General features: G+C 35.4%; 6 protein-coding genes across 6 annotated transcripts; 3 read left to right on the top strand and 3 right to left on the bottom strand.

Moving 5' to 3' along the window:
- Positions 1-290: 290 nt before the first annotated feature.
- NAEGRDRAFT_78669 (sap DNA-binding domain-containing protein) lies at positions 291-1,382 on the top strand. Its single transcript, XM_002680512.1, has one exon. The coding sequence runs from the start codon at positions 311-313 to the stop codon at positions 1,226-1,228; it is 918 nt and encodes a 305-aa protein (XP_002680558.1). The 5' UTR covers positions 291-310; the 3' UTR covers positions 1,229-1,382.
- A 181-nt stretch (positions 1,383-1,563) lies between these two features.
- NAEGRDRAFT_31388 (DNA topoisomerase II) lies at positions 1,564-4,971 on the bottom strand (the record flags this gene model as incomplete). Its single annotated transcript, XM_002680364.1, has 1 exon — positions 1,564-4,971. The coding sequence occupies one exon, from the start codon at positions 4,969-4,971 to the stop codon at positions 1,564-1,566; it is 3,408 nt and encodes a 1,135-aa protein (XP_002680410.1).
- Positions 4,972-5,363: 392 nt separating this feature from the next.
- Positions 5,364-11,639, bottom strand: NAEGRDRAFT_64113 (uncharacterized protein; the record flags this gene model as incomplete). Its single annotated transcript, XM_002680363.1, has 1 exon — positions 5,364-11,639. One exon carries the CDS (start codon positions 11,637-11,639, stop codon positions 5,364-5,366), a length of 6,276 nt encoding a protein of 2,091 aa, XP_002680409.1.
- A 1,007-nt stretch (positions 11,640-12,646) lies between these two features.
- Positions 12,647-13,933, top strand: NAEGRDRAFT_78668 (uncharacterized protein; the record flags this gene model as incomplete). Its single annotated transcript, XM_002680511.1, has 1 exon — positions 12,647-13,933. The coding sequence occupies one exon, from the start codon at positions 12,647-12,649 to the stop codon at positions 13,913-13,915; it is 1,269 nt and encodes a 422-aa protein (XP_002680557.1). The 3' UTR covers positions 13,916-13,933.
- A 93-nt stretch (positions 13,934-14,026) lies between these two features.
- NAEGRDRAFT_57200 (uncharacterized protein) lies at positions 14,027-16,153 on the bottom strand (the record flags this gene model as incomplete). Its single annotated transcript, XM_002680362.1, has 1 exon — positions 14,027-16,153. One exon carries the CDS (start codon positions 16,151-16,153, stop codon positions 14,027-14,029), a length of 2,127 nt encoding a protein of 708 aa, XP_002680408.1.
- Positions 16,154-16,325: 172 nt separating this feature from the next.
- Positions 16,326-17,669, top strand: NAEGRDRAFT_46850 (uncharacterized protein; the record flags this gene model as incomplete). Its single annotated transcript, XM_002680510.1, has 1 exon — positions 16,326-17,669. The coding sequence occupies one exon, from the start codon at positions 16,326-16,328 to the stop codon at positions 17,667-17,669; it is 1,344 nt and encodes a 447-aa protein (XP_002680556.1).
- Positions 17,670-17,794: the final 125 nt, after the last annotated feature.

Raw genomic sequence — 17,794 nt, 5'->3', positions numbered from 1 at the left:
TATTGTAAAGTCCATAAAAAATTTCTACCAATCCGCTTAGCTGCACTCAAGTTGACTTTCTCAAAACCGTTACAAATATTTTGCCCGCCAATTTAACAATGCATTGATTGGTTCTCTTTGCTTCTTCCTCTGCACTCTGGATAAAATGAAGCGTAACGGCTGGGAAAGTACAAATTTATCATGAAATACCGTTATTTATTCGGTTACGCTTGCAAAGTACAGCAAGCTCCTTGTTCCGCTTTTTGATATAAAACTCTTCAGAACTTTTTTAAAATCACAACAAAAAAAAACACAAAATCAACAATCAAAAATGTCTGACTCTGAACCAAAAGAAATTGAAACTCTCCTCGAAGAAATTCCACTCAATCTCCTCAAGGAATATATGGATGGTAACGACATCAAGGGAAAGAAGACCAACAAGAAGGTCGCTGTTGAAGCCATTCTCGAACATGCTCAAAAGAAGGGTGAATCCACCTTCATCAAGGAATTGGAAAAGGACGCTTTGAAGATGGCTTTGGAAGAAATGGACAAGAAGGTTGAATCTGAATCTAAGCAAAAGTTGGCCAAGTCATTCAAGTCTCACTTTTCCAAGCAAAAGGATAAGGCTAAATACTTCCAAGAATGTTCTCTTGAATTGTTGACTAAATTCTTAGCTGCTTTGGGTATGGAAGAAGATTCATCAAAGGAAGAAAAGGCTGATGCTGTTATGGAAGAACTCTTGATCACTGGTTTGAAGCTCGGTTTCACTGCTATGGCTAAGGAATTCATCAATGATGTCTGTGATGCTTTGAAGATCTCAAAGTCTGGTACCAAGAAGGCTTGTGTTAATAGAATTATCGGTCAATCATATCCACATTACCTTGAAGCTAATACTCCAGAAAAGGAAGAAAGAGAAAAGAATGATATTACCAAGATCAAGGAAGGTATCACTTTTGAAGATTTGTATCAATTCTATGCTGAAGAACTCGTCGAATTTGCCAAGCAAAATGGTTTGAAGAAGACTGGTAGCAAGAAGATTATGTGTAAGAGAATTCTCAAGTTCTTGGCTGGTGATGAAACTACTACTAAACCATTGAAGCCAGGTCAAAGACATAAGAAGAAGAAGGGTGGTAAGAAGAGAAAGGCTGATGAAAAGGAAGGTGAAGAAAAGGAAGATAAGGAAGAAGAAGAAAAGGAAAAGGAAGATAAGGAAGAAACCGAATCAAAGAAGAAGAAGACCAAGAAGTAAATGGCTTGATCTACATACTCCTCCAAATCCCAACAACTAACCTAAATTATTTAACACACTTCCACACAACCCCCTAAAATACCAAATTTTGTACAAATTTGTAAATCTAAATCTAGTACACAACCTAGTTTCAAAATAAAACCATTAAATTTCGAAAATTAATTAATATTAGTATTGGCTTACATGTGATATTCGAATTGATGAAGAAAGTTAATTAAAAAAATGGAATCATTAAGATGAAACAAATCTTTTGTCTTTCACATCAACTGTTGATTCTTCTTCTCAGTTAATATTATTACAATTGGATTTAAAGTAATTTAATTTATTAACAAAATTTAAACGACCCAGTTTTCACTCTTGGTCAGTTCATCTCTCAACCTCTTCAAATCTCTCTTCCACATTAGCTTTGGATCATCGGAGCTGACTTGTTGCAATTCTTGTTGGGCAGACTCTAATTGTTTGTTAATTCTATCCTTGTGTTCGTGAGTCAAGCTGAGAATGTTCATATCGGTGAGGTAATTGAAGGATTGTTCTATTGTTGTTGGATCAACCACAATGCCAACTACATTGGTGAGGAAGCTAGGAATATTTTCCTTCTTTGTCTTGATGAAAGTATTCAAATTGGATTCATTGGAAGTGATAAAATTCAAGAATTTAACCTTGTTGGATAATATTCTAATTTGTTTTTCCAATTGTTTCATCAAGTGGCTCTTTCTTTGATGATAGTAGGACAATCGGACCAAGTAGAATTGTTTGATAATATCATTCACATTGCTGAATTGAATAATATCGAAATTTTCAGAGAATACAGTCATATTGGAAAGAGAGAAGGATTTCTCTAATTTCAACTTTTTCAATTGTGATTCAGAGAATTCATCAGGATCATTGATTGCAATTGTAAATCCTACACTATTTTCAGTATTTCTTTCAGTAATCTTGGATTTGATTAAACCCTTCTTTACCAACGATTGGAGGTGTGATTTATAATTTTCTGTCCATTCACCAATTGGAAGTTCTGAAATGTCAAATTCAATTGAATCACCTCTAGATTTCATTTTGAAAATACCTTTGGAGATAAACTTTCCAGAATCATTCATTTCAATTTTACCCTTGAATCCTCTGGCCCACATATCAAGTGATGGTAATTTCACATTTCCAATATTTTCTGCATTACTATCAAGAAGAATATTCAAAGAATCAATCAAATCAATTGGATTAAAAGATGGAATAGATGTAGACCAACCAGTTCCCATACCTTCTGCTCCATTGACAAGCAACATTGGAATAATTGGAAGATAAAACTTTGGTTCAATAATCATACCATCCTCTTCTTGATAGTCCAAAATTTGATCATCTTCCTTGAGGAAAATCAATCGTGTAAGCTTGTTCAATCTAGTATAGATATATCTGGCACTGGCAGCATCATCACCGCCTTGTAGACGAGTACCAAACTGACCACTTGGATACAGTAATGGAATATTATTGGCTCCAACAAAGTCTTGGGCCATGCTTGTAATGGTTCCGTACAGAGATTGTTCACCATGATGATAGGCACTGTGCTCGCTGACATAACCAGCCAATTGAGCTACCTTGATTTCATCTTTGAGATCTCTCTTGAGACAAGCAAAGAGAATCTTACGTTGACTTGGTTTGAGTCCATCCACAATAGATGGAATAGATCTGATATTGTTTTGATTCGAGAAGAGAATAAGTTCATTATTAATAAAGTCAGTTATGGTCACCTTGCCATTTGTTGTATCGAGGAAAGTTCCATCCTTAAGAGAAGCTACCCATGACTTTCTGGCATTTGCCAAATCTTTGGAGAAGGCCAATTCAATATTAGGTTCACTATCGTCATCATATTGCAGTGCAATGACGTGTCGTTTCAGATTGGAGAAGTAATCTTTGGCTTCCTTTGAAGAATTGGTACCCAGACCCTTGTAATACTTTTGATTCCATCTATTCTTTTCATTTTCTGGCACTTTGGTCCACCAATTTTGGAATTCAGGAATGGAGAAGAAGCTTTTAACATCAGATCCTTTTGATACCTTAATGATTGGTGTAATGAATTCATCCACAAAATTATTTCTCAACAATTCAGGATAAAAGAAGTGAATCATATTGAGTAGCAAACCCTTAATGTGGGAACCATCGTGATCTTGATCACACATTAGCATGACTTTACCATATCTCAATCTTTTGGTCAATTCTTCGAAAGAATCAGTTTTGGAAACGTCATCGAGACCAAGAATCTTTTTGAGGTTTTGAATTTCCTGATTATCTCTAATTTGGTCAGCAGATGCTTCTCTCACATTCAATAATTTACCTTTGAGTGGAAAGACTCCAAATCTATCTCTTCCAACAACAGAGAGACCAGAAATAGCCAATGCTTTGGCAGAATCACCTTCTGTAAGAATCAAGACACATTCCATAGATCTATTAGTTCCGGCCAAGTTGGCATCATCCAATTTTGGAATCAATAATTTTGATTCTCTCTTCTTGAACTTTTTAGAACTAGCTGATGATTGCTTATAATTTGCAAAGGCAATAATATTGTCAATTATTGGGGTATGATTAGCAATACTGTTGATTAAATCATTGGAAATGACCACTTTTTGGGCAAATGAAATAGACTTGGTTGTCAGGGTTTCCTTAGTTTGACTGTCAAAAGTAGGATTTTCAATAAGAGAATTAATAAATAGAGTGATATGATTTCTAACCATATATGGGGAGATTGTTAATTGGAGGTCTGTATAAGTCTTGGCAATATATTCGCTGATTTTTGTGGAAAGTTGGTTGAGAACAAAATTCACATGAGATCCTCCTTGAACTGTGGCAATACTATTTACAAAACTAATTTGATTAAATTCCTCTCCAACTGATGCTCCTATGGCAATTTCCCATCCATCACAAATATGCTTGTGAACAAACATCTTTTCTGGATGCTCTCCAGAGCTGTTATTTTGATAGAATAATTTCACATATTCTTTGAAATTATCAACTTCAACTTTCTTGTCATTCAGATAAACATTCAACTTTGGATTACAAGCTGAAAGATCATAAATTCTTCTCTTGAGTAAATCGATCATGTTCAATTCCTTGTTTAGTCCAGTACTTTGGAATTTCTTAAAATCAGGATGGAATGAAACTTGAATGTATGGTTCTGTTTTTTGTTTGTTTTCCACAATGGTAGGTGTTGAAATTTGACTCATATTCTTCTTCCAATTTTGAATATAGTGTGTACCTTTGTGATCCATAATTTCAATAGTAAAATCTGTACTGAAAATATTTGCTAATTTTGCTCCGTATCCATTTCTACCTCCTGTGAATTTAACTTCATTGTCATCAAAATTAGAACCAGTCAACAAGTTACCAAATACCAATTCAGGGACGTAAATTTTCTCAATCTTGTGCATTTCCACTGGAACTGACTTGCCATTATTTCGGATGTGAATCCAATTTTTTGCTTCATCAATTGTGACTCTCAGTTCATTAGTATGTGTTCCTTTTCTATGATGGTTATCCACAGCATTGACCAAAATTTCATCAATAATTCTATACAATGCAGGTATAAAATCAACTTCCTTCAATTTGATATTATTAACAGAATCCAAGCAGAATAACTTCTTTTTCATCCTCTCCGTACTTCCTACATAGGTATCCGGTCTTTCCAAAACATGTTCAATAGGAGTCTTTTTTTGATATTGTTGTTCAATCGATTTGGCCAATTGACTCGACAGCATTGTACTAAAATTCATCATTCCACTTGTTCTTTCCGACAACTTTCCATCATGATTAAACTTTTTCATCACATCAGATGATACGGAACAGCAAGATGACAAAGATCCACTACTACTATTGCTAATTTTAAATAACAAATTCATCTTCTCCGTCGTTGAGCAACGAGAGAGAATAAATCGCCTGGTATGATGTTTGAGCATTTTTTTTTGATTAAGGTTTCATCATCAAATCAATTTTGGCGCAATCCATGATGGAATCGAATACAAAGATTTATTGAATACCAATCAAATTGATATGGGTGAAAATGGTGAAATAATGATAATTGATTGAAAAGCATGTATGTGGAAAGTACCAAAATGAAAATGCAAAGATTCATTGAAATGTGAATGTATTTTTACCTTCTCGGAGAAACATCAAAGAAGGAGGAAGAAGCACTTGGTTTCTTTTTAGTTGGTTTGGTATAGAGAGATGGAGGGAAGAAGAGAGCTGTTGGGATTTCGAATTCATCCTTCAGAAGTTTGGTGGCAAAGAGTAAGAATTTGTGAAGGTTTCTTCTTTCTGGTGGAATGGATGATGAATTGGTTGATTCACCATTTGGTGTTGATGGTGTAGTACTGTCACCACCATTCATCATTGGAACACTGAGAGTTTTTGGAGATGATGAGCATAATTGGGGCAAGTAGGTTTCCAATAACATCATGAGATATTTCACACACTTCTTCATATCCATTTCTGGAACAAATAACAGAGAGCAATCAGGAATGTACAAAAAGATGAAGTGAATAATATTGGAGAGGTTTGCCAAATCGGACCATGTGAAAAGGAAGACTGGGAATTCATCTTTGCCAACCTTTTCTTGGAGGGTACGTATCAGATTTGAGTTTTGGGCATTGACAATCGAGGAAAGTTCAATAAATGAAACAAATTCATACTTTTTCTTGTAGCTACTCTTGGTTGGTTTCTTTCCATTCTTAATGATTGGTGTGTGGAACGGAATATCTTGTAAATCTTTGTGAATTCTTCCAGCAGTTTTTGATCTTCTAAAGTTGAGCTTACATTGAATATCTTCGAAAATCCATTCCTTTCTTTCTTGTTCTGCAGGCAAAATGAATTTGGCTTCATCTTCAGAGTAGAAAGCAATGAATCTACTAATCTTGGCTTCACTGGATTTCTTCTTCTTGATTCTTCCAATAAAGTACTGAATAGCATTCACTCTCGTCAAGCTAACTTCAAACAGAAGCTCCCAAGGTATTACATTCAGGAAACTATTACAGAGAAGAATAATATGATCATCAAAGGTTGGTAATTGATCGAGTTTTGGTATTGAGCCAATAGATTTTTTACGACCAAATGTTGATGATAAAGTACCTGAGATTGTTCCTGTTTTTTGAGTGTATAATTGTTTGAAGGAAAAGTTCAGCAGTGAAATACTCTTTTTGAATTCTTCGTATTTAGCAAGGTCTGGCTTGTATGAGAATACTGATTGGGCATTCAGAACCTTGCTCAATCCCTTGACAATATCTTCGTGAGTAAACTTTTTAGTTTTCTTTTCTCGAGCACTCCTGGTTATCAAAGTGAGTAAGTAATCGTCAATGAGAGTCAAGTCCTTTCCTAAATCTTTTGTACTCCAATTGGATACCTTATTGGAGAGGAATTCCACAGAATCGTTTTGACCTCGTCTTGGAGTAGCCGGGCTTTCATTGAGATCGATAACATTTCTAATTTTATCATCCAATATTGCGTGATCTCTTCCACCAAAAGGTATGACAACCTTTCTACCTTCTTTAGGAATGTAGAAAATCAAAACACTGTCAATATAAAAGACATAGACCAATTGGTCCAACAGTTTCATCTTTTGGACGAGTTTGAAATTTTCCTCAAGGCAATTAATATCTGGTGAAATGGATGTATACCTTGCAATGTTTCTTTCCAAGATGAGGTGAATATTCATAGTTTGTTGAATGGTTCCTTTCAATTTTGTTCCCTTTTGGAGATTTACAGTTCTGATAAGCATTTCCATCAATTCTACATCTCCTGGAAGCAAGTCCATTGTCATCAGAGTACCTCCAGTGTTTCCAGCATCAACAGACATGGATCTTTCACGTTGTTTTGGCGAGACAATATGTGGAGATTTTGCAAAGAGTGGACTCAAAGGAGCTTCATTTGAGAAATTAATGGTAGAGGCACCTTTCTTACCCTTCTTGTGTTTGGAGATAGAAATTCCACTCTCTCTGATGGCATTCATTAAATTGTACAATCTTCTCATACATTCTTGATTTCTGGCCTTAAGTCTGTCGTGAATTTCATTCGAATACTTTTTACTGTCTTGCTTCATAGTCAAGATACATCCGAAAACTCTTTCCAAAATCTTTTGCTTGAGTTGAGTCATGTTTGGTTTGATAAATTCTGATGGTGAGCTCTTCTTGTGTGTTGTTGTTGGAACATCTAGGAATTGTGAAATTGTGGCACTTCCCAATGATCCTTCGCTTGATTTATCATTACTTGAGCTGGATGAAATGGAGGCTGACTTCTTTAGAGTACCCTTTCTAAGTGTAGTCAATGTACTCAGAGATGAAGAAGAGAAGGAAGAAGGTAGTGAAGGTGTTAAATAGGTTGAAGAAGTGGCAGTCACTCTCTTTTGTAAAATTTCAAAGAGTTTGTTCTTGATGAGAAGTTGCTTATCTGCCTCTGATAATTGCTTATTATTTCCAATAATCTTATCCAAATTTGAGTAGAAGTAATTGTTATAATACTCGAGGGATAATGGATGTTGCTGATCCTTATCGACGTATTCACTTTCAGCATCAAATGTTGGCAATCTTTTAGCTGCCTGTTCATATTGAATATCAATTACATAGTATACATCAAAAATTCCTAAATGTTGATTGACAAATTCAGGTTCAAAGCAGAACAAGAGACGAACCATTCTCTTTACAATAATCATGAGCTTTTCAATAACACCAAGTGGAGTACCAGATGACAATATCACATGTGAGTCACTATCAATGAAAAGAGTGAAAAGAACATCTCTACATTCACACCAAAAACTCTTGGCACTTGAAATTTTGCCTTGCAAATATTTACACTCGGCAGAAGTGATATACGAATTCATGCACAAAAAGACATCACATGCAGCCACTGAAGTTTCCAATGCAGCTTCAATATAGTTTGCAAATATGTGATTCAAATCGAGATAGTCCAATGGTGTAATAGGTTTGAATTGGCTGTGTTGAGGATCAGCATTCTTCTTTCTATTTTCCTCACTCTGTTCTTTGAGCTTGATATATGGCTCTGGATCCTTTCCAAGAAGAGCAACAGGAACAAACAAATAATCAAGTAGAGTTTCAGAAATTAGCAAATTAACCTTGGCCTCTCCAATTTGATTTGAACAAGCTTCATAGTATCCAGCAGCTTTTGTGAAACAGTCGATGCAATCCTGTAACAGTTGTGCAACGCAGTAGTAAGTTGGCCTCTTGCTGAAAACAAAGGAACAATCATTTTCATTGATACCTTCATAGAGATTATTTCTATTGGAAGGAGTTTGTTCTATTTGGGTGACAAGCTGATGTAATTCTTCCTCCGTAGATTCACTAATAGAACATGGGAAGGAGAGACGAGTGCTGTACTGACAAATTGATTTCAGAATCTTTCCCTTAAGCTTGAATAGATTGGCAAGAACAGCAAATGTTCCTGAACATCTATAGAGGGCAATATTTACACACTCGAGTGCATATCCAAACATGCTACGTTTAAAGTAGTACTTGCTCACAGTTTCCAAAATTCTCATTTCTTGTTGTTGGTTCAATTGAATATAAAAGTTTACCAATACATTGGCTATTTCTGTGAGAGAATCTTCACACTCGGCAAACCAACGTTTCTTGAGGTAGGCTCTCGATAGAATTTCATAGACAATGTGTCTCTTGTTGGCCTGTTCTTGTGCTACACTATAAAGTACAGCAATACACTTCTCAAATTTACCTCCCTGCAACAGTAAGGTGCCCAGCTCAATTTCAAGATCCGTCTTATAGTCCATCAATGTACCATATCTCTTGGCATAGTCAATCGATTCCAATTTAATTCTCTCTGCTTCCAATACTTCACCCTTTTCCATATAAAGATTGGCCAATTTTGTTGATAGTCTGGCAATTTGTGGAATCTTCTTTTCTTCCTTTGCCTTTTCGTAGAGAATTTCATAATACTTGACAGAGTGCTTGTAGTCATTGTGTTTCGTTGTTACGGATGTGAGATCGTCAATGAACTGATAATCGTGTCGTCCTCTCAACAATTTGTAATTGTTCACATAGACTTCATAGCACAGGGAGGAGTACTCGTACTTGTCATTGGCATAGAGAACCTCTGAAAATTTCTTCAATGCCTTTAGAGCATCATTGGTAATCATGAATGAAAAACCAAAAGATTGAACGCTCTGACTCAACTTATAATACAGATATATACATTCAAAGAGAACACACTCTGCCAATTGTCTATCATCCTTAGATTTAGGTTGTCTCAACCAGTAACTTCCAACAGTATAGGCAACTTCTGCTTTCGTATGACAGAGAGGAATCTTTGGATAATACTTTCTTAGGAGGAGTGAAAATCTTTCCTTATCTGATAAGAGTTTGTGCTTTGGTAGCTCTGGCATGTAGGCCCATTCATCATCTGCAGAACCTCTTCTCAGAGATGTGATCCAAAAGTTGTGATATCTGTGGAACAGAATAATGACCTTGGCAGCAACTGTGGAAAGATTTGGAGAATAGTGCTTTTCAATACTGTAAGCTTGATTATTTCTTGCAGATGATCTGTGGTTGACAGCATTAGGTTGTGGACTCTCGGCAGTTGGTAATGATTCAGCAGATTCAATATTATCGAATAAATTAAGTAATTCATCGTAGACTTTTCTAATTTCTTCCTTCATTGGCATCATGCAATCATATCGGAATAATCTCATGTGGAATCGGATGGTTGCTTGAAGTTTGGCCAATTGAATGTACATTATCTGAGAACCAAACCATTCCTTCAACACACCTACAATAAATCCAATTTCCTCTTCTTCTGGATGGAAGAGTCTACCTGCAATGGCAAACATTTCCATACTTACTGTGAAAAGGAAGGCTTTCTTTTCGACCAACTTGTCTGAAATATCATTCAATTTGCTCATGATATCTGGATTCGAATCTATATTAGACATGGATGCAGAAATAATAGATGAAGACATTGAAGAATGCTTGGTTTTGTGTTGCTTTAACAAGTTGAAATAGTTCAACAGCATTTGTGCACATTTTTGTTGGAGTGAGAGAGCCTGTTGAGAAACTTCTGTTTGTTGTTGTGAAATCATCATTTCCATCGAGCTGACATTGTACAACCGAGTGCACAGCTCAAAATACACTTTGATCCATTTTGAGGTAAATGCCTCGCTCTGTATCAGCTTATCGTAGAGACTGCACAATTGATTACCATTCATTTGCAATCGATCATTAAGACTATATCCGAAAATTGTTACTGGAATGTTTTGTGTGTAAGGATTTGGATTGGTTGGAATTGCATTCAAGAGTTGTATCCACTTTTTAAATTCCTCTCTATTACTAAATGTATTACTGCAAGCTGGTGACATGGGAGACACTCCAATTGGATTCACCAGCGAGTCTGTTAAAATACATTGAGGTAACTTGTCGTCTTCCTCCTTATAAATTCTAGACTTGAAAAGTCTGTATTTGGAAGGGAAGATGTCAGTACTGATTGGATCTTCATCTGCGTCTTCCTCTTCACTGTTATCTCCTAGAATTAGTTTAGCCAAGCCAGAGAGAGCTCCTGTTGGCACAAAATCATCCCAAGCATCATCGTCGCTTTCATCACTATCATCCTTAAATTTGTGATTCTTTGAGGTGTGCTTTTGAGAGGTTGATGCTTGCTTTTCCTTTTCCATCTTTTCCTCTGCAATTTTGATATCGATGGCTAGTTTAGTAATTTTCTTATCAATTTCCACATTGGCTTCCAGATAAATGTCACTATCACTTCTATTGTGATTCTTTCCATTTGATTTGAGTGGAGAGGTATTCTCTGCGACAGAGAGTAACTGTTTGGAAAGTTTGTTTTCCCTCAACATCATCATACAAACAGCAGAGTAGTAACACAAATTTCTGAAAACTTCCAAATTGGAAACTGTAACCTTCTGGGAGCCACTCACAATTTTCACATTCTGCAAGCCAGGTATGAGATATTCACTCAAAATCTTTTCAATATTTGCTTCTTCATTGATGGTGAGTTTTTGACCCAATGGAAGGGCTTGAAAGTTCTTTTGTTGTTGTGAAATTAAATCCTCAGAGCTGTACAGGGAAATTTCAGAGAGCAGTAAACGAGCCGATTTGAAAACAAAATTAGTACACTGATCCTTGTGAGTATTTGCTGGAGAAATTACTTTGAGCAAGTAATCAGTTCTTTCCTTTGAAGATTCCAAATATTCTGTTGCATCATCTGATCTATTCTTTTGTTTCAAAACAATTGAAAGTAAAAACAGACATTTGGCATGTAACAACTCAACTTTTGGATCAAATTCACCACTCTCTGCCTTCTGTTGAGCCGACTGTTCCACAAGTTCTAATTGAATAAAAGCTTCAGAAAATTCTCCATGTTCTCTGAAAACTTGAGCCAAATCGACTCTCCTTCTCATTTCAATATAATTCAAATCCGAATCCTGTTGAACTTCCTCAATTTGTTTCTGGAGAGTAATGTACTCTCTGTAGAGACTCCACTTATCATCGAAATAATCCAAATCACTATTTACAGAATTATCAGTTCCTTTCTTTGTGATGGTAACTGGTCCATTATTCGGTGATGCATTCCCTCCTATAAATCTCTTTGTTGATGGATTGAAGGGAGAGGTAGTTGTTGAATGTTGTTGTTGTTGGAAGGATGAGGATGAATCATCTGCAAAATTACTAGCTGAAGGAAGGAGAGTGGCTGTCTGATTGGAATACAATCTCTGCTTTCTCAATTGTTCTTTAAAGTAGGAAACCTTATCTCGATAGTAGGAGGCTGTGATGGGAATGACCGGAATCACTTGGTCTTTACTTTTCTCAACTATTTTGATATCATCATGAATTTTCCAAAATTTTCATTCGATTATATGATCCATTCCGAGAGTATTTCCAGCAAAATTCCGACATTTTGTTGTTATAGTAATATAATAATAATAATTATTTAAATGAATAAAAACAAATGATGAAGATTTTTGGTTTTTTCAAATTTTTTTCCGTTTTTTCAAAGATTTCAAAAAGAAGCGGGAAAATTAATTTTCTTGTGAATTTTAAAACACAAACCTTCGATGAGAAAGTTTTCAATATCGGAAACTATCTTTCTAACCATAGGTCGTGTGGAGAGACTCGATGAAGAGGCCACGGCATGAGGCCTCATTTTTTTTAATGGTAGTGTTTGACATTTGACTGGCGGTATTTGCTTGTCATAAAGATAACCGTTAAATCGAACCCAAGTTACAAAAAACAATTTTACAAACATCAATTACACCATTCAACTTAATATCACTTACCTTTCGAATAACTTCTTTATCCAATTTATTCTTCGAAATTCGAAACCATATCTTTCGTATTGATTCCAATAATTCAATTGTTTCCAATTGCAAAATAACTTTTTCAAATTTTTATTTCTTTTTAAAAAAAAATGAAAAGACATCAACCCATTGCCATTCTCTATCAAGCCATTCAACCTCCGACCATTGATGGTATTCTCAAGCCGTGCAAACCAGGTGGGTACAAGGATTCGGGCGCTGATATTGCCTTTAATTTATTGGCGGCAAATCGAACCATTGTAACACCACAAAGAGGCATGTTGCATCTTCATGATATGTTGATTAGGATGATGAGTGTGGATGATGCTAAATTGTGGGATGATTTGGAGTGGGTTTTTCCCGATTCAAAGGAAGGTATTGAGGAGTGTTTGAAGAAGGGTGCAAAGGTGATTTGGGCAAATACTGTATTGTTTGAGGAGCATCCGTTGCATGATTTGATCAGAGCTCAACAGAAACAAGTGGAGAGTCAATGTGAAGTGAGTGAGTGGTGTGGTTTGGATTTGAGAGGAGTGGAATTTGTTGGACAACATCCAAAGTTGGTTCAACAATTTGATGACAAGTTTGATACGAATCAAATGTTAAAGAAGGAGAATTTACCAGTTGCTAATTCATTGATTGTCTCTACGAGGGAAAAGTTGGAAGAAATGAAATTACTTGGATTTTATAAGGAAGGTATTAAAATTTTGGAGGAATTATCTGAGGAATCTTTGAGGGAGAACGGTATTGAATTTCCACTCATTATTAAACCTGTGAGAGGAAGAGGAAGTGAAGGAGTTGAAAAGGTTGATAATTTTGACAGTTTTGTAGAAAAGTCAACTCAATTAATCAACCAAACCATTCAAGTGAATAACAAACCAGTTCCAAAATATGGCTATTATTTTATAGTTGAGGAATTTTTAAATGGTGATGAATTGACACTGACTGTCATGCCACCAGGAAATTATATAATGTACGATATTCAAGAAATGGAATTTTCAAATCATTGGGCTCTTCCACCTGTAAAAAGATTCAACCATCAAAATGGTGTTGCTCCATACAATGGTATTGTGGCAGTTGTAAATAATAGTGTAGTATTGAAGGATTTTGATTCAGATGAAGCCATCCAAAAGATAATTAAAGCATGTGAAAAAGCTGCTGAGCTTGTTCAAGCTAAGGCTCCAATTAGAATTGACTGTCGATCTCACCAAACTTCAGACTCTGTTGAGTTTAAAATGTTTGATTTGAATATGAAACCAAACATGACAGGACCTGGAAGAGATAATAGAGACAATCAAGACAGTTTATCTGCAATTGCTGCTAGAGAAATTGGTTGGAATTATCAAGATTTGTTGCTTATGATTTTAAATCAATCTTGGCATTAAATAGTTTTTATTAGAAGGAAGACATTACAGTTTTATTTCTTTCCTTTACAGCTTTTGAAGTACGATAGATGGCAGCTATGAATTTATTGTGAACATTATACACATTTCATTTTATTTCTTTACTCTATCAAGTCTTCTCTTTGTCTTTTCGTTATTTGGATCATATTTGAGGGAGTATTTCAGATACTTTTCGGCAAGATCATGTTTATCAATTCTCAAACACATTTCACCAATGTTACTAGAAAGTATGGCTCTTTGTTGATCGACTTGTGCCTTTCCAACAAACTCTTCCATTAACTCTCCAAACACTCTAAATAAACTTATATAAGCATGTAATCCAATTTGATAATTCTTAATGCCACTCACAAAACAAGTATTAATCAGATCCTTATTTTCGATTACACCTTTAAGCAGCAAGTTATGTATATCCGGCAGCCTATTGGCATGCTCAGGAGCGGCAATGAACATGTTGTGTATGATGGAGAGAATGCATGTATTCCTTCCCATAGAATAGTAGCCTTCTGTTTCATCTAGTATTGAATGGAATGAAAGAGCAGGTTTTGAAAATACATCCATATTTAAATATTCCGTAAAGTTGTTATCTTGCTTAAGAAAATCCTCCATTAGAATGTGATTATCATATTGTACACATTTGTAAGCTGTTAAAGAATTGCATGTAATCCAAGAAAGTAAATCCACCATTGATAACTCTATCATTTCCATCAAATGTCTGAACTTATTATGTGTAATTTCGAATGGATGATCAGTTCCATCGTGAGCAATCAAAAAGCGACGTGTTGACTCGAGAAAGTTTGACAATTTGTACATTGGATCATGATACAATCTCTTCATAAAGCCAAACAACTTGTCCAACATTTCATCCTCTCCTGAAATAAAGTCCAATAATTGATAATCAATGTCAATCACTTGTTCCAAGGAATTAGAGCTGTCACAAACTTCCTTCTCAAATAGCATGTTTGAAAACATTCCAGGTAACCAATAATGATATTGTATCACTTTCAATTCAGTGAGTGGCTTTTGATAAATCAGATCTGTCATTCGGTGCAATATTTTGTTATAGTTTGCTCTGTCTGGCTTGACCTTGATTTCTTCCTCAGTCCACGGAAAGACATACTTTGGATCCAAATACATTTTTCTATTGCCATTTTTCTTGGCTTCATTTAAAAAGATTCCAATAACATCAACAATTGAATCTCTAACATTTTCTGTCCAATACCCTATTACAATTTTTCCACTTTCTGTAGTAGGGTCAAACCTGTTACCAAAATGCCTCTTTTGAGCTTCACCTGGAAGAGTGCTGAGTTCTTTGCAGAGATTCTCTGGCGTCAGAGAATCGATGCATTCAAACAATGCTTCAATGAGTGGGAATTTAGTATTGTAGAGTATATTCTTTTGGAATGTTTTGCATCGAGTGTGAATGGTTTTGAGAATGACGAGTATAGTTTCCTTCATTCCTGCCAATCCATATTTCAATGATTTGTAAAATACACCGACACCATTCATAATGGTGTGCTTTCCATCATTAATTAATTTACTACTTCTAGGTCCATTTTGCTTACTAGAAAAGTATCGTTCCATAATTGCCAAAAAGGTATTCCAGTCCGAGTGTTTAAGAATTAACAATAATGTTTCTGCAGCATACATTGGATAGTGAAGCGACATATCTTGAAAATTGCGTGGTTCATATAGGAAATGATCTACTGAAACATCATCTCTCGTAGGAGCTCCCTCATCCCAAAATCTAAATCTATATCCATGTGTAATAAATATCAACAAGTGATTCACAAGTCCAAACTCAACCAATTTCTGCAAATCACGTTCCAATCCAGTGCCAAAAGCTTGCACTGATCGATACATCACCTCCGAAGCCCTCAATGATGAAGTCCACGACAATACCACATCAGATTCATGCTGAAACAATGGTCGTTCCTTCTTCTCCCTACTCCCGTGCAACAAAACTCTCATCCGATAAAACTTTCTATTCAAATCCTTCTCCTTCGACATAATATCAATCATATCGGAGAAGTAAAAGGCATGTCCCTCATCCAACTCTCCACCATATCGTTTTGGTTTTAATTTGGAAAATTGTTCTTCATCTTCTATTGATGAATAACCATCGGAATTGGTGAGGAAGGAAAATTCCGAATTTTTTGATGGTGGCTGCGGCAGCGTTGTATGAGAGGTTGATGTGGTGTCGCCTGTGTTTGAGTTTTGCATTTTTTTTTGTATTATTATTATTGAGAAATTTGATTTTTGTATTTCATTCAATAATATTATTTTGTAAAGAAGAAAGTTTACAAAAAGTTTAGGATGTGAAAGTGTTGAGGCATTTCGAATAGAAAGTGTTGGAGATGACAATTTGAGAAATTATAACAGCTGTCAATACGAGATGCAAATGGACAAATCACCAATAAACTTTTCGAACAAAATGACACAACTTCCTATTCGAAAGGTCAATGGTAAATTGTCTGAACCATCAACATCATCAGCGATTAAAACAGATAACAAAATCTTGCAGACCGTTAGTAAAACAGCCGAAAGAAACATTTTCAAGAAACAAATTCAACCACTTTCAGATATAATATTGGAAACTGATGAAGACCATGGTGATGATATTAAATGTGTCCGAACTAATCATCTAACTAAATTCAAGGCTTTCTCTGCACCAACTCCTCAAAACAATCATGAACATGACTTTCGTTCTTCCGATTCGAATAGTTCTACCAACACTTCATCATCAAATACGAAACGGCCCATTTCTCACCTCTACATTCAATCCTCCCTAGAAATCAACCACAAGACTTTCAAACAACTCCCTTTCGAATTAATATTCGATTTAATTTTTCCATTTCTTTGCCTTCCAGACATTCTTCAATTTTCATCGAGTTGCAAACTTTTTCAATCCTACATTTTTCATATAATTGAACCTAATGATAGTATGTGGAGGCACCAATTACAAAATACGATACCCTTCCTTAATCAACTAACGAATAGGAGAATATTGGAAATGAATAATCGAAATTCGAAAGGTTTAAATTCAGTTCAACATCAAGCTCTTATCATGCAAGGAGTTTTACAGGAGTTTATTGTGAGAGTGAGGAGGAGGATTCAATATTTTGAGGGAATTTTAAGTGAGGAATTAATTGTAAAACATTCGAATAGTTTGTCGAATAAGGTAAATTCGATACCTCCAAATTATAGGAATAATACAGCAGTTGCTGGTGATGTGAATGTCCCAACAGTTGTTGAATCTATTGTTGGAAGTGATTATGAGGGTTTCTTCGAGTTGGGAGAAGATTATTCGATAAGGAAGTGTGTCATTTCAATTTGTTCGGAATTTTTGAGAGAAATTAAACCATTTTCATTGGAACATGTGCATATTCATGAATTTTACGATCCATCCCAATATAATACATCATTGAAAAAGAAGAATTCCCTGAAAAACTTATTGAAACATCACTCTTTAAGGAATCTCACATTGAGTCCATCAGAAAATTCTGATAATCAACATTATTTTGACAATGACACTTACAAACACCAATTGCTACAAGGAATTCAGAGTGAGGAAACTCTTCAGACATGTAGAATGACCATTGTTGGATGTTCGGAACGAGCTGTTCATCCATGCATTTTACAAACTTTTAGAAAAAATCAATTTCCTGAGGATTACATCTCAATTTATGGGAAAAACTTTTCAAGTGATGCATCTATTAGGAATACACAATACGAATGAGGACGCATTCTTCAAATTGAAACTTGTGGACATGCCAACCGATGCCTGGAATTCAAATGATACTGGGATTTATCTCAAATCTTCAGATACAGTAATTGTGATATTCAATAGAAGATACAAATCTT

The sequence above is a fragment of the Naegleria gruberi genome (genome assembly GCF_000004985.1).
Source record: "Naegleria gruberi genomic scaffold NAEGRscaffold_9, whole genome shotgun sequence".
NCBI classification, from domain to species: Eukaryota; Heterolobosea; class Eutetramitea; order Acrasida; family Naegleriidae; genus Naegleria; species Naegleria gruberi.
Note: the sequence above shows the minus strand (reverse complement) of the source record. Positions and strands in the feature narration are given on the sequence as shown.

Bases quoted from the DNA above. Each gene is read 5' to 3' on its own strand.
- NAEGRDRAFT_78669 (XM_002680512.1), top strand. From the start codon at position 311: ATGTCTGACTCTGAACCAAAAGAAATTGAAACTCTCCTCGAAGAAATT.